This window comes from Drosophila navojoa, chromosome X (assembly GCF_054131105.1).
Source record: "Drosophila navojoa isolate 15081-1374.11 chromosome X, UAZ_NAV_1.0, whole genome shotgun sequence".
Taxonomy (NCBI): domain Eukaryota; kingdom Metazoa; phylum Arthropoda; class Insecta; order Diptera; family Drosophilidae; genus Drosophila; species Drosophila navojoa.
The window spans coordinates 209,597-235,064 of NC_142895.1; the positions used below are offsets into that span (position 1 = coordinate 209,597).

General features: G+C 33.9%; 5 protein-coding genes and 1 long non-coding RNA gene across 8 annotated transcripts in view; 2 read left to right on the forward strand and 4 right to left on the reverse strand.

Moving 5' to 3' along the window:
* Positions 1-556: 556 nt before the first annotated feature.
* hfw (leucine-rich repeat domain-containing protein hfw) lies at positions 557-4,649 on the reverse strand. The gene is made up of 4 exons (XM_030389728.2): positions 4,318-4,649; positions 2,484-3,379; positions 1,920-2,430; positions 557-1,857 (listed from the first exon to the last, which is right to left on the reverse strand). Exons 1-4 carry the CDS (start codon positions 4,354-4,356, stop codon positions 1,465-1,467), a joined length of 1,839 nt encoding a protein of 612 aa, XP_030245588.1. The 5' UTR covers positions 4,357-4,649; the 3' UTR covers positions 557-1,464.
* A 93-nt stretch (positions 4,650-4,742) lies between these two features.
* On the forward strand, positions 4,743-5,670 carry LOC115564901 (protein Nazo). Of its 2 annotated transcripts, XM_089264512.1 has the most exons (3): positions 4,743-4,893; positions 4,961-5,183; positions 5,247-5,670. In XM_089264512.1, exons 2-3 carry the CDS (start codon positions 4,982-4,984, stop codon positions 5,465-5,467), a joined length of 423 nt encoding a protein of 140 aa, XP_089120638.1. In that variant the 5' UTR covers positions 4,743-4,893; positions 4,961-4,981; the 3' UTR covers positions 5,468-5,670. The 2 variants fall into 2 exon arrangements, with proteins under 2 accessions (XP_089120638.1, XP_030245592.1); XM_030389732.2 differs by lacking the exon at positions 4,743-4,893 and having other exon boundaries at positions 4,906-5,183.
* A 2-nt stretch (positions 5,671-5,672) lies between these two features.
* dor (vacuolar protein sorting-associated protein 18 dor) lies at positions 5,673-9,072 on the reverse strand. The gene is made up of 5 exons (XM_030389727.2): positions 8,678-9,072; positions 7,971-8,611; positions 6,513-7,920; positions 6,296-6,447; positions 5,673-6,233 (listed from the first exon to the last, which is right to left on the reverse strand). Exons 1-5 carry the CDS (start codon positions 8,958-8,960, stop codon positions 5,769-5,771), a joined length of 2,949 nt encoding a protein of 982 aa, XP_030245587.1. The 5' UTR covers positions 8,961-9,072; the 3' UTR covers positions 5,673-5,768.
* Positions 8,964-10,229, reverse strand: spn-D (RAD51 DNA repair protein spindle D). Its single transcript, XM_030389729.2, has 6 exons — positions 10,013-10,229; positions 9,851-9,957; positions 9,624-9,790; positions 9,435-9,563; positions 9,222-9,376; positions 8,964-9,072 (listed from the first exon to the last, which is right to left on the reverse strand). Exons 1-6 carry the CDS (start codon positions 10,165-10,167, stop codon positions 9,027-9,029), a joined length of 759 nt encoding a protein of 252 aa, XP_030245589.2. The 5' UTR covers positions 10,168-10,229; the 3' UTR covers positions 8,964-9,026.
* A 3,977-nt stretch (positions 10,230-14,206) lies between these two features.
* On the forward strand, positions 14,207-14,656 carry LOC149090493 (uncharacterized). Its single transcript, XR_016197507.1, has 2 exons — positions 14,207-14,342; positions 14,377-14,656. It is a non-coding gene; the product is annotated as an uncharacterized LOC149090493 (long non-coding RNA).
* Positions 14,657-15,823: 1,167 nt separating this feature from the next.
* Positions 15,824-25,468, reverse strand: part of br (broad-complex core protein) — a 37,565-nt gene continuing 27,920 nt past the window's right edge. Inside the window, exon 8 of one of the 2 annotated variants that reach the window (XM_089264787.1) lies at positions 15,824-16,784. In XM_089264787.1, the coding sequence (XP_089120913.1) occupies positions 16,030-16,784 (755 nt within the window). In that variant the 3' untranslated portion in view covers positions 15,824-16,029. Of the gene's footprint in view, positions 16,785-19,980; positions 21,457-25,468 lie in introns of those variants that run through there. The other variant, XM_089264788.1, reaches the window with a different exon arrangement.

Consider the following 25,468-nt stretch of genomic DNA (forward strand, 5'->3'; position numbering starts at 1 on the left):
CTTCCTAGCTAAGGTTTTTTAGATACATATAGGTTTTACACAAGTTTTTAGCAAATCGGAATGATTTTACTTTATAACAAACGAATTTTGTATATACCATACAAACTTTTAAACCATATTTGAAAAGTCTCAAATTATACATTTAATTTAATATTTCACCCGTACACCATATATGTAGTTATATAGATATAAATATATATTTACTTTGTTTTTAATTAAGTGAAATATTTTGTAAAAAGTCGTTAAATGTATATCCTGGTTCATCAATGCATATATCGATATTGATCGATTTCACTTCGGTACGTCAAAATCAACTCACACTGTTTCAAATAAAAGCAAAATGTGAAATAGTGTAAAGGTACATATATATCTTAAATTTGAATATGTACTATCGTTGTAACGATAATTAATATATAATATATTACACATCACTGTACGAAATATTTAATTGAGTTTTGAATTATTTAATATAACGGATAAAAGAAGGAAGGGAGAAACGATGCGCTCAAAAAGTTTATACACATTAATACATACTATTTATGATAATAGAAGGCACTTTGTTTTTGTTTTGTTATTGTTTAATTCGAAATTATTTGTCATAGATACAACGAAAATAATAAGAATTTTGATTACAGCGATAAGAAGTACGAAGCTACATATGTGAAAGTATTTAACTACTATAAAGCTGCAAACATAATAATATTTATAATATACTACTTATAGCAAACTATTTTAAAATATTGTAATATGCAACTGTATGCGTGTATTGTATGAATACGTAAATGTTTTTCTTATAAGGCACAGTAAACACACAGTCGATTGCAAAACTTATAGTGAAAACTGAAAACGTACATGACATTAGGCATTATAAACATTAATAACAATGATAATAATAAAATCAATATCGAAAATCGTCATGCATAAAGATGTAAACATAACAGAGGCGCATTTTTTTTTTGTCTTTAATATTATTGTAATATTATAAAATTAAATTGAAAGAAACCACAAACAATAAAGATATCATATGCAAATTGATTTCCGCCGTTTTCATCCAAGATCTAAATTTTACAATAAAAAATATATTAAATATATATATATATATATATATATTCTAGATGTACGTTTAGCAATATAACAGTATCATGTTCGATAGCAGTTTCTATATTATTCACGATTAACATCAATCTACAATCATATACATAGCATTCCATGCATATACATAGCATTCCATTACAATAGATACACAGTCTATAAAAGGCACAATAACATTGATATACATTGTGATCTGTCATGGTTAGGTGACAATTGGATATGTTACTTTCCATTTACTTCGATTCCTTTTAAATGTGGCTTTATAGCTAATCTCAATGTACTCAAATGTACTTCGACACTCGCTTAAAACAAAAAGATGTATGTATGTATTAACTATATAAATTTGTGGACGAGCTCCACACTTTAGCTTATCTATGATTCACAAAGACAGTCGCAAGGCAGTTTTGGCATTTTGCTAGCTGGCCATGGCAGATAACCAGCGGTTTTAAAGACCCAATAGTCGTACGAAACTTTCGTGATCAGGGCTAGTAAGAGAATTACCTCTGCGGCTATTAGATAGTATATGTAGTCAGTCCAATCCGGAGGCGATTGGCATAGCTTTGTCTCTTGTAATTCAATAACACTCTGAGGTAAGTTGCGGCATCTAATATCCATATAGTCCGGTATATCTGTGCTGCGCTCTCTTAGCCAGTTTTGCAGCGTTTTTGCCGAGTTACAATCACATTGAAGTCGATTCTCTGCTAGATAAATACGACGTCCAATGCCAGTATCCATAAGAGCATTGTTCAAAAAGTATTCGGGAATCTAAAAAATTCAAAAAATTCAATATGTGTAATGTATTCTTTAAATATGTATTATATACTTACCTTTGTCAGTGAATTGTTGCGCATATAAAGGCGTTGAAATTGCTCAATAAACTTTGTGCCCTCAAATTCGTAAATGGATGATATGTGATTGTTATCGGCGTCCAACTTGACAATATTGTAATAGGTGGGATTCGTGTGGAAGTGATCGCCAAGAGTGCTTATTTTATTGTTGCTTATGTTTAGAGTGAACGTATTATCCGGCAGCAAAGATGGGAGCTCAAGCAGGCCAAGGTTTGAACAATCCACATGGCAAACGGTACGAGATTGATCACCCTGTATTATCATCATATTATATATGTTACAAGAGCAGTTCCCATAGTTCGGAATAACTGGGCACTTGGTACCACACTTTTTGATACTCTCAAGCTGTTTGACCGACACTAAATTTGTTGAGTTGAACCACTTGTGTGTCGCATTATATAAGCAAAAAGAGTTTTCCGGATTTACAAAGTTAAATGAATCACCGTAAATAATCTCGTTTAGAGGCTCACAGAGCAAACGCATGTTCCCACTAAAGAAAATAGTTCTTTGTAATTTTAATAATTTGTAAAACGAGAAGCTTACCTAATATCTAAAGCTATGTGTTTGTTCTGGTTGCGGTTCGGAACACGGGACAGCAGATTTTTCGATATTCCGAAAAACTCCAGTTGAGGCACATCCTTTACGGCACGCGATGCGATGTCTGATATATTATTATTCGATATGTTAAGGCACTTCAACTTTGAATGACGCGGAAAGGCATTTGTTAATTGCATAATATTTCCATCAGTAACAGCGAGCGACTGCAGCGATCGATATATCGGATTGGAAAGGTTCATGGCCTGTACGCTGAGGTTACGCACATGCAGATTCGTCCACTTGGATATGTTACTGCAACTTGAGATCATCGAAATGTGCGTAATGTTGCAACAGTACCACGAGTTGGCTCGAGTCGGATGCTCTCGGCACTGACAGCTGTTCGCATCGCGATCACGAGCTTGGAGATTCTGGGACTGCAATAGACTGTCGTTTTGTGCACTAATCGCAGTCATATTGTCCGACATATTTTCTTCACCATCATCTAACTTAACGCCGGAGATATCCAAGCGATCGAGCACGGGTGGCTCATCGCTGCCATTGTGGCGCCGCCAGTTAAGACACAACTCTTCTTCTGCGTAAAAACAATTCTTTAAATAGTCCGGTAATTCAGAGGAGACTGTAGCCGACGGCGCTACAGCGGTTGTGCTAGCCACTGGTGTTACAGCGGGCACGGAATCCGCTTTCTCAACTTCAATTTGCCTCTCGATGACCACTTGATGCGGTATGGGTGGCGGTGTACTGACAGACATCTCCATCGAGTGCGTTACCAACTGCGCCGACGGTGCTGCGGGTGTTGCAGCCAAGGACTGTGGCGGAACTGTTCCTGCTGCTAGCTCTTCCGGACGCGCGCATGCGTGAGCAAACATTACGATTAGAACCAACTGTAAAAATAGAATTCAAATAATAATTATCTGCTGATAGCGGATAGCCAAAACGGGAACCAAAAACAATATGTATGCATGCAAATATTGACAGTGTACGCCCTCAATATTGACAGAGATAATTAGCGCGCAGCTGTAATTCGATAAGACGAAGGCTTGGCCTGCTGTTACGGCCATTAATTTAAGTGGAGGTTAAGGGGCGAGGGTCAATGTAGTCCTTAAACCACCCAGCCGAATCCCAAGTTTCAGGCACAGCAGGCTTTATTCAAATAGGATATGATAATAAATACATACAAATACATATGTATGTATAACATACATATGTACGTACATATATGTACGTGGTTTATGGATTAGAGCTACACACCTAAGATAATTGCAAAAACAAATATCTTTTGTAATTAATTTGAAAATATTTTTTTTAACATGAACAAACATTGAACTTTATGGCATATTTTATAAAATATTATCATATATGTATATATGAACATTTCTGGTAATCAAATATTTTCGCGGCGCACGCTCATGCACGTAAACATAAATGCATATACATACATACATATGTACATCTACATACACACATGCATACATATGTACATATTGTAAGCATATCATACTATGTGAGTGAATTTTGCAATTTCGCAGAAAAAATCCAACTTAATGCCATGATACATGGTTTTATGTACGAAAGATGTACATACATATGTAAGTACTAAAGCAAATAGTTCAAGCATATGATCGCACTTTGATGCCGTTTAATATATTCAATAAATGCCTTTGATAAAGCTAAAGCACACAAAAAAAATCAACAACAAGATAAGTGAACATTTGTATACATACATATGTATGTATAATTTGCCCATTCATATATACGCATATATGTATATACATACATATGTACATATACATATGTAAGCGCGTATGCGCGTGTGACTTACATCTTTAAAGGCAATCATTGCATTTGCTGCGTAACGCATCAACGGAAATTGCGATTTGGAAAATCAGCGTATTTATTTTTGAAAAACAGATCACATTTTATACTTGGTTTTATCTTTTAAACTGACTGCGCATGCTAAAAATACAACATTGCAGAACTATTCTCAGCCACATCAGTAAGGCACATATGTACGTTAAATAACAATATATTATTTGCTTAAATAAATATACAGAAGTATATGTTTTAATCAGAAATGTAGAAAAACCAGATATTAGTGTATGTTATCGACAACAATACGAACGCAACAGTGTAAAGGCTTTCCAAGCAAATCGTGGGTGGTTTTGCACACAAACGCAAACCAAAATGGTACTAAAAAATACTATGCACAAGAACTTATTCAGTATTTTTTTGTTTGGCGTTTCATTTCATATATCTGCTCTCCTCATACAAATGTAAAGATGGATTTAATGAATCATATTTTGATTGACTCTAATATTGCGATCTCTTTCTAAAGATCGAGTAGACAAGCAAGTAGCTGTTCTTTGTACCATGATGTGGAATCAGATGTTGCACCGAAGTATAAGCGAATCTATTACGGATATTTTAAGGCATTTGAGTTTAACCTATAGTTATTTTTTATACAGTGAAAACAAGAATTAATTAAAATGCCAATTGATACCCGCGAGCTAATGGAAGCCATTGCCATCATAGCCGATGAACGAAATATTCGGGTTGCAGTAAAACAATCAGGAAAAGGAACAGCGATTTGTGCTGCTTGCTGCTTTGCTGGCGGCCTATTGATGGGTCCTGTGGGCTTAGCTGTTGGCGGCGCTGCAGGAGGAATCGCTGCCTATAAAATGACCAGTGGTTAGTTTATTCGTGTTATATTAGTCTTTGTTATGCTCACGTACATATGTATGTAAATTACAGGTACATTTAGGCCGCTGGGAGAAGTTATATTGAACGACTTAACTGACTCACAGCGCGAACAGCTGGTGCAACATGTGACAACAGCCGTAGCCGACGTACGACCAACGGATTTAGTTATGTTGGTGCCTTTGATAACGCAGAATGCATCCATTCAACAGGCAGTACTCAATACAATTATGTCTTTTGTTACAAATGAGCTAAGGATGCAGATCATTGACTGATTGAGCTGTTAAATGCGAGAACGTGATTTTACCTATGTATCATAATCCCTTAGAAATTATATGTAGTCTTAAAAAAAAAACAAAAAAAAAAAAAACAAAGACGTCAAAATTATCAACAGCAATACGTATGCAACTAGATGTTTAGACTGTCCTGTAAATAATTATACAATAATATAATTCACTCAAGAAGAACGTAAATACAATGTTTTACTAAAGTAGATAACGTAATTTTATTGATAACAAAATGTATGGTCTAAATACTATATGTACACGTTCACCATGTTAATAACAGATGCTTCTGCTATTCCCACTCCACGTTGACTTGATCCCAATCGTCAACGAAGGGCTGATCAATGGTATCGATTAGTAGTCCACAATAAAGACAATCGGCGGCAAGGATTTCTTCGATCTCCGTTTTGAGATCAGCGCGCTTCTTTAGTTGCTCAGCTGTGTTATCCGACGAGCCGATTGCTTGTGCCATTAACGCTTCCAGCTGCTGCTTGAGCAACGTTAGCCGTCGACTTTGATCTTTGCTGATCATGGGCATCACCTGCTTCTCCAGGCAGTCACTGTGAAACTTATGTCCGCAAATGTACACAAAGAACGGCTTAACTAGCAAAATGAGATCACATATATCGCAAGCGTCTTGCGCCTCCATACGAATGCTGTGTGTTTTTAATTTACGCAACTCCTTGCAGACCCGATCTGACTGCTCCTTCGACTCAGCCATTTCTCGCTGCAGCTCTTGTATGCGTTGATTATAGTCCTGTAGGAATACTCATTTCAACTTAATAAGCAAATTTGAAAAATGTAAAAGTAAAACCTCACCTTTAGAGCATCACAAATAGCCTCTTTAAAGTTATCAATCTTTTCAAAGTCCGAGAAAAAGGGCAGCAGATCCTCAATTCGCAGTAAGTCGCATTGCTTTAATAAACTCAACGCCTTCTTCACGTCGTTTGTACCCTTTATGTCATGGTAAGCTACAAGATTACAGTTTTAATATACTTTCGCTTTTTGTTTAAGCACAATTGGATTAACAATTTACCAATTCTTAGCCACAATTTGCGTCTTGTCTCTCTGTCCTGGGGCTTGGACGCCGTGTCTTTGGCCAATTGCATATCGAATTCCAGGGCCAGGTCGACTGCAGTTGTCCACATACAGAGCATGCACTGAAGAAACACACAAGCTACCTTTACATCCAGCTCGGTGCACACTTTCAAAGCAAAGTGAATGTCGTAGTGTACTAAGGATTCATCACGTCCCTGAATCTCTAGATATTTCATCAGTAACTTTGGATCGTATTGCGCGTATAGATGCAGGAGAAAGTTGTGTATAGCTTCGTTTACAGTGTTTAATGTGTAGACGGCAAACTCAAGATAGCGTATCACTTGTTCACGCTGCTCTTTTGTATCAATTACCACAAGAGTAGGCACTACTTTCTCGATCTCTAATTTGGCACCTTGAGCAATCAAGGCATCTATAGTTTGCTTTGGCAGCCGTTCCATAAGCTTAGGTGCATATTTGTAGTATAGTGTAAGATCGCGTTGCTTGCACAACGTTTGCAATGCCATTTCATACCGATCTGCATTTAACTGTTGCCCGATCACCTCGTCGTAATCGTCTATAGAGATGGCAAACTGTGCCAAATTATGTGGATCCGCATGCTCGTTAATCAATTGTCGGACCGCTGTGCGATGATTTCTTGTAATAGTCAAAACCGTTGGTTCACGCATAAATTCATCGTACTCGCTTTGCCATTCATTCCGCCAAGTTTCATCCTTGCCGGGTAAATTGATTTGTGTAAGATATAGATCAATTAACCAGATAATCAAAGCCTTTACAGCATCAGTTTGGTTAACCTCCGCACTTGTGGTCAGTTTGTTCAGTCGCTTCTTAACGTAGTTAACTATGGGTCGCTTATCTGGCAGAACCATAAATTTAAGGCATACGGTTTCGAATGCTTCGTCGGTTTCAGCATAGTAATTGGCTGCGACTTCGTAAGAGCCCTCTTTGAAAGCAGCCTCGGCCCGCTGCTCCAAAACCAATTGCAGATTTTCAGGAACTTCGGCTGCATGCGCCGTTGCTAACTCATATTGGCCGCGATTTAAATATATGCGCCATATGTTTCGCTCCTCACGGACAATACGAAGCGTGAACACAATTTTGTCAGTGTAAACATAAATGGCTCCGGTCACGGCATCCCGCTCCATATTCAAAAGCTTGCCCACTCTGGGCTCATCAAATGTCTCATGGTAGATCATCTCCTGGTTAAGCAAGCATATTGCTTTTATGTAGTCTGAGTAGAGGAGAACCGCATGGTACTCCGTTAAAACAAAAGACTTGGGGACATTTATACGTCGCTCATCATAAGACATATGTTTGCTCTTCTCAAAGTCGAGATTTATCAACGTATCACCTAGAAGCGCGTTGCTTCCGTTTGCATCTATTGAAAGCTATAATCAGAAAGAAGTTTAGTTTCAGTTTATAAGAGTTCACCACTTACCTCTCCAACTCGAAGACCTGAGCCACAAAGCCACGCCCATTGTTTTGGATATTTGCTATTGGGCGGGGCGAAGAATCGTAGCACTGAATAACCCAAATCAGTTTTGTGCTTCTCACAGTGCGGATTCCGTTCGCCATTTACATAGCTTGCAAATATAGGCTGTAGGCAACGCTCTTCCTGTTTGAGTGTTTCCTGGAATGTGTAAATACAATCGGGTGTTGTGGCAACGACTATCCAGCGATTGCTATTGGGCATTCGTAGCAACTCCAACCCATTAATTGGATATTTGCTTAGACCTAATCCTAAGTCATAAAGCTGTTTACGTTGCGTATCGTTAGCTGGCCCCAGCTCCATCTCAAAAATGAGGCCACGACTTGTACCTAGGAGTATGAAGCCCGTTGTTGATTCATTGCCGTGGTACATATTAAAAGCCACTGCTGTGATTTCGTGGTCTTTCAACTTCTCGATTCGACGCACTTTTAATTGTTGTGCTATGGTTGTCTCGGTGCTGTGTATATACAAAAAGTCGGATGATACACCCGGGGACTTGGGCACCAATGAAATAATTAGGTGATGGCCAGTACTATCCAGAAACATATTTGTTATCTTATATCCAGTTAAATATTTCTCCAATCCAGCCTCTGTAATTAATTACCAATTACAGTAGTACATACGTAATTAAAATGCATAAAAATCAGTTCGCTCACGGCCTGGTGGTATTGCACGCGGTAGAAAAAAGCGTAGCAGAGTTAATCGTCCCTCTGCAGACAGCAGACAGAACAGCCAATTCTTCGAAACGATTAAGTTTGTCAAGCTCCCTGAGCAGTTACTCGGTATATTGAGCGTCATCTTTCGTTTACTGAAAATTTCTTCATCATCTGATTCAAAAGGATTTCCTCCGGCAGTGGCAACGTAAGTATTTGTGCTCGCCGATGCACTGTTTTCAATACGGGGCAGAAATTTTGGCTGCGAAGCCTTCGCCTGTGCCATTTCGAATAGTATTTATCTTTACTCTGGATGGGCTTATTTGCAATATATCTGAACTTCAATTACTTGTTATATTTCATTAAACGCCCAAAAATGTGTGACCAGTAGAAATTCACTAAAAAATACCAAATTATATATTTCAAATCTAAGTTACATGACGTAAACATACTAAATTTCGTGATAGCAAAAATTAAATTAAACTTTTGCTTAATATTCTAATCTGATCTAATTATTATTCGCTACGTGGATAATTTGCAAATGAACCTTTTTGTGTTTGACCTTTTTCCCAAAAAACACCCATTTTTCATCAGCCAAATGCGCTTATTGATTATCTGACCGTGCTTTTGCCCTAAAACCGCCTCCAATTCAAATCGACGTCGCCTTTTCCGGCGACAAGCCAAATTGTTTGTTAAGACGAACTGCAAGGCAATATGTTATTATAACATTATAAATGTAGGCTAAGGTGTCAGCACTTACGGTCAAATTATACTTCATCTGCAGTTTACGCATAACTGTATGTAGTTCCATCAAAAGTTCCGTGCGTGCGAGTATGTTTTCCAAGCTTCGAATTGCAAACGATATTGAGTCAACAATAATCAGTTTAATCTGCAAGCAAACCTAATTTGTAAGCAAGCTTCTTCACATTGCAAATATTTCATAGCGTACATTGGGTTCCCTTGCCAAATACTTGTAGCAATTCAATAAGCCAGCTACCAGTTGGGCTGCAGTGTGACAATGAACATAAAACACATTTCTTAACATCTCTGTTGCTGTGGGTGGTAATCGAGACGTTTGTCTGACGCTTGGGCGTGTTACAAATTTTTCGGCCAATTCTGTATAGATGCCGAAAAACATATGTATGTTACTCGGTTATAGATCTAATAATTACGTACCCTTCAGCCTGCCCGGATCAAAATCCTTTCGAGTATCAAAATATATCGCTTTGGCCACCGGTCCATTCTCATTTTGGGGCAACTGAATATTTAGGCAGAGCTTCATGCTAAAAAATCTCTTGCTTAGTGAATTTTGAAAGCAATAAGTATCAAGAGACTTGCCATAGTTGTGTTTTTCCGGAACCTGCTTTGCCTACCAGCTCGTATACTTTTCCTTGATGAAGACCACCTTTTAAAAATCGGTCGAGCCCTCTTATGTCAGTAGCAATGTTTGGAGACTTGTCGTACTTAAGGCACTTAGCACTCTTTAACTCCATTGTGATTGTGTTGATTCGTGTTAATACTTTTAAATACCCTGTGTAGTTATCGGGACTTTGATCGTGTATCGATATATGGTCAGCTGTAGCCATTAGGCCACTGTTAAGTTCAGCCAGTAAAATATTGAAGATAATAGATCATGCAAAGCCGCCTGTTAACTTAACAGTTTGACGTCACTATTGAAAAAAGATATTGTTATATGAAAACACTGTTCTCTGGTCAGTGATGAAAATAAACATCGTTGTTGACATGGTTATCTATCTAAATAAAAGTGAAGCATATGATCAATCGAAAAATATAAAGATTATTATTATTAATTACTAATAGAACTGTTAGTCAACAACAAAGAAAAAGGTATTATGTATTATTCACGTGAATACTATTTAGTTTTACAAATTGAAACGTTAGAATAACATAAACGCGGAAGAAAGGGTGAAAAACAGCCTATGAAAGACTTTATATTATCCGCTTTTAGAATCTATACATGCGTATATTACTTGAAAATACTTTAAAATAACCACCCTAAGAATTCAACTATTTAACTTTGACTGACCGCAATATTTTTGAGGACGCATTGATCCTGACTAAGCATTCACAATTTTTTCATGGTTTTTGTTCAATGAGAAACTCAATCGAAAATGGTTGGTAGAAAGAAAAACAATATTTATATTTTTGAAATTTTTAGAACTTTTATTTATAAGTTGAGGTTTTCTGTATACATGTAATTGTAGTATGCTATAACTATATATATATATATATATATATATATATATATATATATATATATATATATATATATATATATATATATATATATATATGTGTGTGTGTGTGTATGTGTGACAAAGTATATGTATGTATGTATATTGAATTTTACGCTTTTGTTGCTCATGTAGATATAATTGTTTCATAATTCATAAGTGATTAGTATACGTCAACATACATGGTTCCTTGTGTTTGTTTGTATCTTCAAACGTATGTACTATGTATGCAAGATATATGTATGTATATAGATGTAACATATGTGTACATATAAATGTATGTGTGCTCATTCATGTACATATAACTTCGACTTAAACTTTGACCTTTTTTACTTTCGTTCTTTGCTATACATATGCGTTCATGTACTCGTGCATGTGTATTCATGTATGAATCTACACATACACATTAAAATTGTTCTCTTGTCTGTGTGAGTGCAATTGATTTGCTAATTGTTGTTGTGTATTCTACATTTTCTTATTCTTCTTATATAGCATTTATATAAATTCGGACTTTTAAAGTGTTCGAAGATATAGCTCAATTATCCTAGTAAAATCTAAAAAAAAAAAAAAAATAATATATATATATGTATATATATTTATGCCTTCATATGTATGTATTCATACACATATATCAATATAAATATTTGTATTTGCTTTTAAGAGAAAACGCTGAATAATGTAGGTGTTACACAAAAAAAAAGAGAATTACAAAATTAAAATTATTTATGATGCAGTTTTCTTATTTCGTATTAGTCCGTATTTCAGATTTACACAATGTTCACCGATAGTGAAGCTGCAGACTTGGAATTCGGAGTATATAAGTAGTCTCATCCTAAGCTATGTGGAAGTCATGCCAAGGTTTTACAGCTCATTGATTTACGACTGTATATCTACAGTCAATTGCTTTATCATCTGGATCATAGCCAGCTCAACTGGACAGTTGCAGCTGGGAGCGAGATTGTGCTGTCAGTAACGCCCGGCAGCTAGATGCCCACTTGTGTAACTTGAGAAATGCAACTGCATAATAAAAACATTTAACTTAGCAAACATACTCAAATGTAAGTATATATTTGTTTAAAATTTAATTTTTTTTTTTTTTCTTGTATATATTCAAACCAAAAGAAGTTTTTGTTAGATTTGATTTAGAGTTGAATTGTGGCATTTGTGCTATACAAATTTTGTTTTTTTTTTTTTTTTGTTTTTTGTTTTTTATTTTTAAATCGTTAAATTTTGTAGGTAATCACAGATTTTTTTCAAATACCGAAAAGTTAAGTTGAAATCAATGAACAGCATAGTTTCAAATTTATTTGGCTTATTTATTTATTTATAATTTTGACTAATAATTTTCAATTATCTAAATGTTTGTCTCATGTATGTGTGATAAATTAACTCATTTTACATTTTGCTTCCATGTTTTTCATTGTTTCATAATTTGATATGCGTTGCATTTCCAACAATATTTAAGTGTGTGTTTATGTATGTGTGTATGTATGTGTGTAATATGCATGTTTCAAAAATCGCAAACACACCGGTTCGCCTCGCAGTCTCCTCAGCGACTTCTTCGTTCTGCCATATGCCTGCGAGTTTGATTGCTGTTTTTGTTTGAGAGAGGGCTGGTTAGCTGCTGCTTGTGTGTGAGTGGGTTTATGCATGCATCCATGTATTTACACCTGCCTACACAAGTGGCGTGTAAGGGTATAAATGTTGTAATAACATTATTACAATGAAGTGTTAAGCTATTAACTACATTAATTTTATTGAATATTATTTATAACTTTCTCAAACTCGTTCGAAAAATGTTAAGCAAGTATATTGGTTACATTCCATATTCATTTGATTTGATATTTGGGAGTGTGGATCTGCTATGGTCTGCTCCTGCTACCATTTTGTAAATTTGAACAGAGTTTGTCTTTCCTGCATATCAGAGTTCTCTAGAGTTAATATAGTCTTTTTGTATTTTCTGATCAAATATAATATATTGTATGTGGATTTTTCTTTCCCACATGTATGTATTAACTTATTGAGCGGTCAGATGAAAAGAAGATACGAAAGCTAAAAATATCTTGAAATGCTCATTGAATATGTTTCTCTTTCGCTTATTCAGAAAAAGAAAATATGATAAAAATTAAAATTTTGGAAAAAAAAAAACATTTATTTATAAGCGATTTATTCAAGCATATATTTTTGAATACAGATGTGTAAATAGAAAAAATGTACAAAAAATAATACAAAAGTTTGCACTCTTTGCGTTCACAGTTACAGAGAAGTTGAGGGGCCTAAACAACAATTTCGCATAGTAAATAATTCAATAAAATTAGTTAAATAAACTAAATATCCAAAACAATGAATTTTTGTACAAAGAAAACAAAAATGTTCACTTTTTAACGTCACACAAAGATTTTGTTGTAAATCACAGTTTGTTTTTCTTCTTTTTTCATTTCATTTGCATTATTTTTCGTATTCGTGTTTTTTTTTTAATTTTTTTTTTTATTTTAAATAAATTTTTAAAATTCTTAGGAGTAAAAAATGTGGCTTTTTAAATTTAAATTTAAATTTTAAAATAAGCAAGGGATAGGTAAAGGAAAGCTTACAATCAACTGAAATAATAGGGGTGGCCGAGACAGAGAAAGTGGGATAACGCTTATATGTATATTAAATATATCTGAATATGTTTATTTCTGAGTAGAGCTAAAAGTGATAGATTCAATAAATTATTTATAAGCTATGTTAAAAAAAAATTAGAGCCGCTCGCATTAGAGGTAGCATATGGTTTAACTTTTGCCTGCAGACAGGCAGACTAACTGGCAGATCGATAGACAGAGGGAGCGTTTCTAAGGCTATACACATTCTTGTGTCTATGTATATATAAATATATATACATACATATATAAGTATGAACTCTGAGTGGCTGTGGTGAATCGGACTCTAACAGCTCCATGGTTAAGATGCATCCCAGCTTATTGGCAGTTAACCGAGAGCGGAACCTAGTCAAAAGGCCCACTTCAACTGCCTACCTGACTTTCTTTACTCTGCTTCTGGGAGCTTCTTGCAAAACCGCAAAATCTTTCGCTTCTTCTTCATCTTTTTTAGTTACATACATCAATATATGTCGCATACATTTGCAAAATATTTTGTTTTTGTTGTTGCTGTTTTTTTTTCAAGAACTTTGTTCCTTAATGTATGTTTTAATCTTACATTAATTAAAAAAAATTGTATTTGTGTGAGAAATTCCTGAGACAGTTTTTTTTTTTTTTTTTTTTGTTTTTTTGGATATGTGTGCAAATAACAATGTTTGACAGTTTTTTGTACAGTTTTTTCGTGTTTTATTTATTATTATTTTTAAAAAACTCTTTTCTATGTGCTGTGCCTTATACTTAGCATTTATTTTTGCTTTCTGTCCATTTTCATTTCGAGTGTTTCAAAAAATTTTAATGTATATATATATAGATATACACATACATATATATGTATAAAGGTAACTCAATTGTTTTGATTTGCATTTCAATTGTTGCCTTTTTGTTGTTTACTCTAGATTTACTTTCGTTACTTTATTTTCTTGTTTTTTTTTTTTTTTAATATTTATTAATTTTGGGTTCCCTTTTCTTCTTCTTTTATTTATTAAAATTTCTGAATATTTGTACTTCACTGGTAGAAAATCACTGAGTTAGTTAGCGGTTTTTGTTGATGTGCAAAAATTGTCTGCGGCTTGTATAAATAAACATACAGATGTGTATGTATGTATGTATTGTACATATAGGGCACACATGTATGTATATATATGCATATGTGGGCGAATGCATAAATGCCAATCTGCTTTGTGTGTAAATACATATCGTATGCTTTCTGTTTTTTTTTCATATGTTTTCGTTTTCAATTCTGTTATTTTATTCGTCTTAAATATTTATATATATGTATATATATATATATATATATATATATATATATATATATATATATATATATATATATATATATATATATGTGTTAATATATATTTATATAAAAAAAATTGCTTAACTCTAGATACTTGATATATAATCCCTGATAACGTTTTACTTTGTTTTTGTTTATATAACTTTTCTCTCTACTTTTATTCCTGTGTTAGGTATGTATATATAGATAGATATACATCCTTTTAAAAAAGAAAATGCAGCGGTTGTCGCACTGTAACTTGTTTTTCTTTTCCTTTTTTTTTCTTTTGGAATATGACTTTTTAGAGAATTTTTGTTTGATATTAAACTAAAATTAAAGCTAAAAAAATATATAAGAAAACAACAAGAAAATTGCTAACGCAAATGTTTTAGGCAGTCTGGAGCTCTCATCTCTCTCTGTTCCTCTTTCTCTCTTTCTTGATTCCGATGAGATTATTGCGTATACGCCCTGATATGTGCCAATATGTGTATCTATTTCTATACGCATTTACCAAAATTCTGCCCAAAGACTAATTGATTTGCTTAGCTCTTAGCTTGGTATAGTCCTTCGCTCTCTTTCCTTTTGTTGTTGTTGTTGTTTGTTGTTTTGTTATATGAATAAATCTTAATCTAAGCAAAATATGTGTGTTGTTTAAAGTAAATTAAAGATAGTCCAGCTTATTTACACATATATTAGATGCGAACGTAATAAATGATTATTGATTATTATTTCCTTTTGTTTGCTTTGAGGTATTGCACATGAAGCAACGTTACCTGTCTCCACGTTGCTTCAACTACTAAGTAGTTTGAGAGCATAATTTTAAGATACAAAACCAATTGATAACATTAAATTAATTTCTAAATAAGATACAATTAAGAATATATATATATATATATATATATATATATATATATATATATATATATATACATATATATATATATTTATTTATATATTTATATATATTTAAAAAAAAAAAAAAAAAAAAAAAAAAAAAAAAAACACATTAATGTCTCTCTAATAGCTAAATGTGAGCACGAACAATGGCCTGTGTTGAGGAGCCTATGGCTCGCTGTCACAAATATATATAAAATTATGAAAGAAGTGTAGGTGTGTAGGGGAGGGCGAAGTATTTGTAGCTGGTATCTGGACACTAATTCTCTAAAAAATTGCATTCCAACGTAGATCCTATTGTATGCCCGGTGGGGGCTGGCCCAGCTCACTCTTGAAGTCGAAGAGGCTGCTGCGCGAATGGGTGAGCGAATGATGGTGATGGTGGTGCGGATGGGCATGATGACCACCAACTAGGCCGTGCTTTATGGCGGACGTCTTCAGCAGACGCTTCAGCATGCCGCTCGAGCCGCGATGCTGCAGGCTCTTATGCGTTGTCAGCGAGTTCTTAGTGCGATATCGTCTGTGGCAGAACTCGCACACGTAGAGCGTGTCGGACTGCTCGTGCTTGTCTTGAAAGTGCCGCTTTAGCGAGTAGTAGCAGGAGAACGTGCGTCGACAGTAGGGACACTCTTGCGGCTCGTTGATCCCACCACTGGTTGGTGGGGGCATACGCAGCGGCAAAGCTGGCACTGGGACAACGCCAACGCCAACACCAACTCCCACGCCTACGCCCCCATTACCTGACTGGGGCGAAGTTGATGTGTTGTTCAGGTTAGCACTGGCATTGGCATTGGATGGACTCATATTATTGCCATGACTGTTGCTGTTCACACTCGCATTCGAGGGCGAGCAAAGGCTGCTGCCATTGCCGCTGCCGCTGCCGCTGCCACCACCCGGAAGCGGCGGCGACGTCTTCAGATGGTACACGGCAGCAGCTAAGCTGCCGTTCAGCGAGTAGGTCGGCGAAGTCAACGCGTTGGACGGCGACGGCGGCGATGAGGTAGAACTGGTTGGAGAATTGGCCGCGGATCGTTTGATATTGAGTGTTCCTTCATGTGGAGAGAAATGGACATAGATAGAAGATATAAAAAATGTATATATATTAGTCAAGACGAGTCAAGGAATAATTCTTATAACTTCATTTATGTATAGAATTTTACTTTTCATAGGCTTTTTGCGATTATTGAGAAAATGAAACTAAAAGTGCAAAGTTAAAAGGTGAAAATACAAGTTGTTTTAATATATGTGTTTTTTTTTTTTTTAGAAATAGGGAAATATTTATATATATATAGTATATCTCCTAAATATATATATATATATATATATATATATATATATATATATATATATATAATAGGTATATATAATAGGTAAGCGTTATATAGATTGCTAGTGAATTTATTATATTTTTTTTATGTATAGAATCGATATGCTTTACAGACTCAAGAGCCGAAACGAGGTGTCCTCGAATATTTTGTATAAGAAATGCAAATAAGAAATTTCAGATTATTTTGGATTTCCTTTTTTTTTTTTTTTTGTACAACAGAATAGATAACAGTAGGATATATATATATAGTTTATCTATGCATTAAATTTTGGCCAATACGTAAAGTTTTTGGTACTACTGGGTATTTTATAGATACATAACTAACATTGACTAGATCACTTTGCCTATACGATGAAAAGCAGGCCAAGTTGTTGAGAGTTGTACTGAATGCATGCAGGTTTACTGAAACACGAAGTGTTCTCAATAAGTAATCTGACTTTTTACATCCGGCAAGCTGTACAATGAAACTATGAGCTAGATACAAATGATAGATACATTACAGGTGCATACAGGTAAGAGAACGTGCAGATTAATAAACATTTTAAAGCTATAATTTTCAAGCAGGCAACAACAAATAAATTAAGGAAAGCAATACAAAAGCAAATGTAAATGCATATGAATGTATATGTATGTATGTATTTACAAAGTTAAACCACGGCAATGCACATGCTTAGTCATTAAGTTGGTAGCAAAGTCTTTCTTAAGCAAAAGCAAAAAGCAAGTTATCAAAGGAAAAGCAATGAAAAGAACTTTTTCAATTTATATTTTTTATGTGTCGTCGAACTTAAGGCGGAAATAATTGGTATTAAAGGAAATGGAACTAATAACTAAACTGAACGCAACAGTTAGCTGCTGCATGAGACTGTATATATGACCGAGGTGTGCTCAAAAATTATTTTAAATATAATCACTATCTCTGTATGAAAATATATATGTAATATACATCTGAAATTTTTGAGCACACCTCGCTTAGTTGAGGAAAGGCTGAAGCAACTCCTTGTTGCCTAACTCAATATTCAAATGTTATATATTGCTGGTGTAGTAGAAGAATAGTAGTAGAAGTAGTAGTAGTAGTAGTAGTAGCAGTAGAGAGATAGAGACTAGAAAGTGTTTATCAGAGTTGGTATATTTGTATATATATATATATATATATATATTTCATATAATGACGCAAACTTACCAAAAAGGAAAATGAAGTATACAAGCACTTAAATAGGTAAAGTTTAGTTATATAACTTGTTGCTTTCGCCGCTTGTTATATTTATTTGTTCATTGGTTATGAAACTTATTTTGTACAGTTGATTCAAAGCATGGAGCATTTGGCAAGGACAGAGTGAGACGGTAGAAATATGGATAATGACAGAGAGAGACAGAAAGGGATAGAAAAAGCGGTCAACGTTGAAAGAGAACTGTCGTAGTGCCAAATGGGGAACAATTGCGAGTAGAGTCCTTGGGGGAAGCAGAAGCAACGCGTCGGGCAGAAAAGTGATTAAGAATTGGATGAAAGCAGGAGAAGAGCGAGTAGAAGGGCGACTCTGCGAGTACTTGCACAGCCTATTAGATATAGAGAGTGGATCAAACGGGTCTTAAAGGTACAAACTCGAGCTAGAAAATTGAGAGTATGGTACGTATGTACATATGTATGTCTATGCAGATGTTGGATTAGCTTTATAGATCAGTTAGTGTTAATGAAATCAATATACATATACTCTTAGGAAAGTAAAGCAATGAGTTTCTTTATATCTTTTCGTAAGACTCTCTAATAATTACATAAAACAGAGGAAAGACAGATGAGAGAGAGAGAGAGAGAAAGAGAGAAAGACACAGAAAGAGAGAGAGAGAAAGGGAGGGGATTAAAGACTGGACCGAATAGACGACCTTTAGCAACCATTAGATCTGAACGCAATTAATCAGGCAATACAGATTTGAGAGAATATATTTATACATTGCGATAGTGGTGAGTATTAGGCTGGAGATTTCCTACACGAATATATTGATGAATGCAAAATAGTAGTTTCAATGTAGGTTCATTATATGTAGTGTATATCTATAGCAGCGAGGAAAAGTAAGAGAGTAAGATCGGGAGCTCGTCTATATATTATGAAATAAAGTCAAGCTAGAAAGATATAGATGTATCCATATGTACATATAAAGAAAGCGGAGAGAGAGAGAAAGAGAGAGAGATAGAGGCCAGAGCGAGATGTAGAACCGAAGTGTTTGCCAACAAGCTGCAGATATTGATTGATTTGACTAAACTAATTGCGTGAATACTTTTTACAGTACCGATATATTAAACTATCGAAAATGGCTCGATGAACGTTCTCTACATATATGCATGTGAGAGTTATTTAACAACTGATAAATGTTGTGTAGTGAGAGGGATATAGAGAGAGAGATAGAGTGATACACTTTTTACAGACTGGAGTTCATGTATATATATATATATATATATATATATATATATTATATATATATATAAAGAGAGAGAGAGAGAGAGAGAGAGACAGAGAGAGAGGATGGGGGAGGCGAAAGACTGAGTGAGAGAAAGCGGGAAAGAGAGATAGAGGGAATGGCAAAGACAGAGCATGTTGTTTAAATTACTAACTACGTATCTTCTCATTGTTTTTTTTTTTTTTTGCTACCAATGTAGTTTTTAAGAGTTGTTAGGCTAACCTTTAGCAAGACTGACTAGCCGGGAGTACCGGGATAAAGCGTTTGGGTACACCCGGATAGTGGACTCTGAGTACCGGGAGAGTTAAAGTTGTAGCAGTCACGTTTTATAGTTGGCTTGAAGTCTGTGAAGTGAACTCTCAGCTCAGCTCAGATCTCTCCATTTTGATGATACGATTTTGGGGGGTGTAATGGATGCTTTACTTTGCTCTCTAGCTCCAATCGGCAAATTGTGTATAAATGTGCTGCTTGTTGATTGCTTGCTTGTTTGCTTCTCGTTGTTGTCGTTGTTAATCTCGTTGTGGAGCGGGCTCAGCACTTTTAACACTAATCACAAGTTCAGCGGCAATTGTCATTTTGTTTTTATTATATTCATTTATAAATTATATATAAATATCTATATATAGATATATATTCAGTTATTTATAGCGATTCTTTGTATATATATAAAAGTGTGTCAGCATGTGTTCGTGTGTATGAGTGTATTGGTGTTGTACAGTCAAAGTCGTTTAGAAAAGTTTACGAGTTAGTTAAGAAAGGCAACTTGTGCAACGTCCTACGATTTCGTCGATTGTAGCATTAATCCAAATTCATAGCATTAACAAAAACAAAATTTGACTACGAGTACGTTGTATGAGGTATAAAGAAGGCCACAGAGTATAAGCAGTTGCCCACTTGCATATAAAGTTAATAATGCCACCGTATATGCATGGGCGCTACTGCTTTATAAGTTTGTGTGTAAATGGTCCAATAAGCATGAGTCGTTACAAAGATACATATATCAGCAATAGGTCAACTTGATGTTGATGTACACCGTGTACATCACTACATCACAACGTCCATAAAAAAGTGTACTAAAGTGTCAACTATATCTAGCTTAGGATCTAAATGTCTTTCCTCGTTTATGTTCATAGTGTATAAGTAAATGTATATATGTATGTCTGTATGTACGTATAGTATAATGTAAGTATGTTAATTATAGATATATTATTTGTTTTTCCTTTTGTTGTCTTTCGTATGTAAACGTATGTATCACTACAGAATGGCATTGCTTTAAGTTTAAGTTTAAGTTTAAGTTTTAGTTGCGAGTCATCTACGTTTAGTTAAGGTTTAGTTGTATATGTTTTTACCGTTAGTCGTTCTACTATGCTGCTGTAAATAGTAATCGTATAATGTCATTAATTGTCTTTCTTGTGTGTAATGTGAATTGTTGTATTGTTGCTGTTCGTGTGACAACACTGCATTTTGCTGCTGATGATGATGCAGGTAATCGAATTCTACATCATGGATAGTTATATTATTGTTTTTGCTATTGCTGTACTTGTTCGAATGAAATGGATTTGCATTGATCTTGGCTTTCAGATATTTGTTTTGATATTTTGTCACGGTTTTTTTCGCACTCTGAGCAACTGTTGTTGCTGTTGCTGCTGTTGTCATTGCTGTTGCTGTTAACCCAGACATGGATGTTAAGTCTCAGATAGACGAATTGAACTGATTATATAGCTTAATGTCCTTCATTTCCATTTCGCCGGGCCGAGACTTGTGATAGGTATAAATGTGCGTCATTAGGGAATTGCGAGAGCAATACACCCGCTCACAGATAGCACAACGATACTCCTCTTGTCGCACGGCATGTTTATCGGCAATGTGTCGCTTAAGTGAGGCTTTCGAGCAGAGGAGCTTACCGCACAGTTGGCATGAGAACAGTTTCTTGGGTGAATTTCCTGTAAATTGGTTTTGGATGTTTGATGGTTTTTGTATATATTGTTATATATATATATATATATAGGTGATAGTTTGCTTGATATTTCATTCAGGTATTTGCGTTTAATTTTCTATATTTAGTTTTCCTTACTTCGTTCATTTTACTTTTGGTTTGAATTAAACTTATCAAGGATTAAGTTATTGGATGTAAATGTATGAATGAATGTGTGTGTAGGTAGGGGCATACGTGAGACATATACTGGGGGATAACGCGAGATATACATATGTATATACATATATCGCGTGTGTAAAATTATCAACATATTCCTTTGTTTATGACTTGAATTGCACAACAAAAAATAAAAATATAGCTTCAAATATTATTTTTAGTTTTATATATGCACATATATATGAATATATATATATATATATATATATATATATATATATATATATATATATATATATAATAATATATATATATATAATAATAATATATTTAATGTTATAATTTTCATATTGTTATCTATATTATTTGTGCAACGTATATATATACATGCATATATGAATATATATATATATATATATATATATATATATATATATATATATATATATATATATATATATATATATTCATATATGCATGTATATATATACGTTGCACAAATAATATAGATAACAATATGAAAATTATAACATTAAATCATTGTACCTTAATATATTTTTGAAGTGAAACTTGTAGATGGGAACGAGGAGGGGGACGGGAACTAGGGCAGGTACCGGTGGAACGATGGGGCCAACAAATTCGTTTAACACAATGTAGGTATTTGTATAATGTGCTTTTGCATATAGAGATGGCAGTAATATGTGTTCGTGTATATGGCATGTAAGTAGAGACTTTAGGCTAAAAGTAACTCGTTTTAGTGCAATGGATTAGATAAGGCTCTGCGCACCATTCACTTGAACAATAAAGACATAGACATAGTTACATTGATGAGCGTATAATAGTTCAACTTTGTTAGTGCAGTGCTTACATACATATATATGTACACATATATAAAAATATACATATGTATATATATACATATATATATATAGTACTGTATATGTATATGTTTACCCTGTCATATATAAACGTACACATACAACACAAAGTGACATAAAAGAGGAGAGGAAAGTAAGTATGACGAGAGAGAGATAGAGATAAAAATAGAGAGAGATATAGAGAAGAAAGAAGAAGAAGGAGAAAGAAAGAGAGTGAGAGAGAATGTATACCTAGAGATGATGGGAATGCATGACAACGTACATACAGACATATGTATGTACTAGCTCAAAACGATTTTAGTTACGTAAACCCATTTAAAACGCACACACACGCACACGCTCACGGATAAAGGCATTCTTTGGTCAAGCCTCGCCCGTAAAAGCCTCAATCTACCCAAGTCCAAAAGCACATTTGGCTAACATAGGTATAAAGCAACAACTATTAGCTCTCAAATTGGTTGGCCTAGCATAGCAATACTTGAGAGCTATCGGAATACACATACATATATACATATGTATGTAGCTGGTCAGCTCGCCTGGGCTCCGGCTGAGCAGATGAGCCACATGGTTGAAGGTAAATGAAAGCAAGTTGTGGCAAGTTGCATTTTATGTACACATTAAATTTTTATTTAAATAATAACACATTGTTTGTTGTTGTTTTTATTTTTATGAAAATATTTACTTTCATTTTCTCGTTTTCGTTATAAACTTTACGAATTTATGAATTAAAGGATTTCTCAGTTTGGTTTTCAATTTCATTCTTTCGCTTTCCGTAAGGTTTGTCTATTTGACATTTACATAAAAGTATTTTATTTTGTTCCTTAATCGAAATTAATATATTTATTTTGTGTTTAGTTTTTTCTCATTTACTAAATGACTATTGAAATAGGTTTCAGTTATCATATATACAAACGCTGAGAATTAGGTTTTCTTTCGAACAGAAGCAGAAACTCAAGAGTTTACCTTAATTGCAGTAGAGAGATGAATGTGTGTAAATGAATCCAAGTTACGTTTATTAATCTATTGATTGTATATATATACTGTATGCATATATATACTGTTTACTGTATTCATTAATACAATTATATATGTTTGCGATACATAAAGTATATGTATTATTTCAGTGGACAGTCGAGTGCAGAGAACAAATATTTTCTATTGCTTTGCGGTTGCCGTTGCTGTCACTGTTACTGGTCTGTTACTGTTACTATTTCTGTTAGTGTTACTGTTATGCATTTGTTGAACTATTTTTGATATTTTTCTATCCCAAATCCCAAACTTTGTTTATTCTCTCACTCGATTTCCTTTCTTTGCAGTTTTTTTTTTATGAATGTTCATAGATTACGTTTATACTCAAGTAGTAGTATATGATATCGGTTGTTGTTGTTAGTTACTATTGCTCTATTTAAGTTGTTGTAGTTGCTTTGTCTATGGGATGTATTGTAGTACTGTAATTGTAGTTTATCGTAAGCAATATATTTATATATGTGATAAAGAGTGCGGCTTGGAGCTAATGTTTCATTGAATAAACATATATGTATATATACATATGTATGTACTTATATTGTTTTGCTTAGACTGGACTGGGAGAAGCATTTTTGTAACTATGGAGAAACGAAACTGTACTCATTTATTACCTTTTGCTCTTTTTCAAAGCAGAGAACATATTTACTATGGTTTTCATTGCTCTTACTGTTACGGTCACTGCTATTATTACTGTTAGTGTTTCTGTTTCTATTACTGTTAATGTTTCTTTTAATGTTTTTCGAGTATGATATTTATATGCTTAGTTGTTTTTTTGTTTTTGATGCCTTATGGTTTTATTTTAGCTTGGATTAGCTCAAAACATGAATACTGTGTAATTTTCTTTATTTAATTTTATATAGATATATTTATGTTTTTGTTTTGTTATGGAGTAACCTGTTAACATAAATAAAAATACAATAATTGAAATATAGTTTTTGAAGTTTCTTTCTATGTTTTTGTTTCTGTCTATGCATCGTTTATAATCATAAAAGTGGAGAGCATTATGCAAATTGACTTATATATATATATATATATATATATATATGTCTGTACACGGCTATGAACTAGGTATGTAGACTTGATGTAAACTGTATTAAAAGTATGCATTTATCTTATATTCTATTGTTTATCTTTTGTTTCTGTAGCTGTAAATAAAACATCCTTTTAGTATTTGCTGTTTGATATTTACACTCATGGTTTTTTCTCCACTTATTTCATTGTGTTTATTTATTTATTTATAAATGTTTTTTTTTTTTTTTTTTTTTTTTTTTTTTTTTTTTTTTTTTTTTGGGCATTTGCTATGTGAAAAAAAATGTATTTAATTGAAATGCTTATGACACAATTTCAGAATAAAAGGTAATAAGATATATATATCTTGCGATAAGGCTGTAATGGTTGAGCCATCAGTCAACAATCAATCAATCAATCACATTCCTGCGTAATCGAAGGTTCTCTTATTGTTTTTGTAAACTTATTTATAATGCCTAAAACTTTGTGTTCATAAAATTTGGTATACAAAATAAGAATTATTAATAATAATAATAATGATAATAATAATTACAATAATAGTAGCATAGTATAAACATCAGTTATGTATTTATACTATGCAATTTAAATTAAAACGATTTCTCAGACTTTTCGTTGTGCCAAAAAAAAAAAAATAGTTTTCACTCTCTGACCGAGTACCGTTCACATTCATATGGATATAGCTATTGTATGTAAAAATGCATAAAAAATAAAATTTCACTACACGGTCTACATGTTTATTATGCATATATGTATGTATAAATGTAAGTATGTACGTATATACATTTACATATGTTGCTTTCCATGTACATCATGTATAGAGAGAAAATTATGAACATTAAAATGTAGATGTACTTCATCTGATGCATACATTGTTCATATCAATATTCTTATATACATATGTATGCACTGATAAGAGTAAGCAAAGGGTTA

Coding starts and splice junctions, on each gene's coding strand:
- LOC115564901 (XM_089264512.1), top strand. CDS start 4,982: ATGCCAATTGATACCCGCGAGCTAATGGAAGCCATTGCCATCATAGCC. Junction 5,184..5,246: donor TGCCTATAAAATGACCAGTG/GTTAGTTTATTC, acceptor TGTAAATTACAG/GTACATTTAGGCCGCTGGGA.
- spn-D (XM_030389729.2), bottom strand. CDS start 10,167: ATGGAGTTAAAGAGTGCTAAGTGCCTTAAGTACGACAAGTCTCCAAAC. Junction 9,791..9,850: donor TGATCCGGGCAGGCTGAAGG/GTACGTAATTAT, acceptor GCATCTATACAG/AATTGGCCGAAAAATTTGTA. Junction 9,073..9,221: donor AAAAGGTCAAACACAAAAAG/GTTCATTTGCAA, acceptor GGTATTTTTTAG/TGAATTTCTACTGGTCACAC.
- hfw (XM_030389728.2), bottom strand. CDS start 4,356: ATGCGTTACGCAGCAAATGCAATGATTGCCTTTAAAGAT. Junction 3,380..4,317: donor CAATGATTGCCTTTAAAGAT/GTAAGTCACACG, acceptor CTATTTTTACAG/TTGGTTCTAATCGTAATGTT. Junction 1,858..1,919: donor GCAACAATTCACTGACAAAG/GTAAGTATATAA, acceptor TGAATTTTTTAG/ATTCCCGAATACTTTTTGAA.
- dor (XM_030389727.2), bottom strand. CDS start 8,960: ATGGCACAGGCGAAGGCTTCGCAGCCAAAATTTCTGCCCCGTATTGAA. Junction 8,612..8,677: donor GCGTGCAATACCACCAGGCC/GTGAGCGAACTG, acceptor AATTAATTACAG/AGGCTGGATTGGAGAAATAT. Junction 7,921..7,970: donor CAGGTCTTCGAGTTGGAGAG/GTAAGTGGTGAA, acceptor TTCTGATTATAG/CTTTCAATAGATGCAAACGG.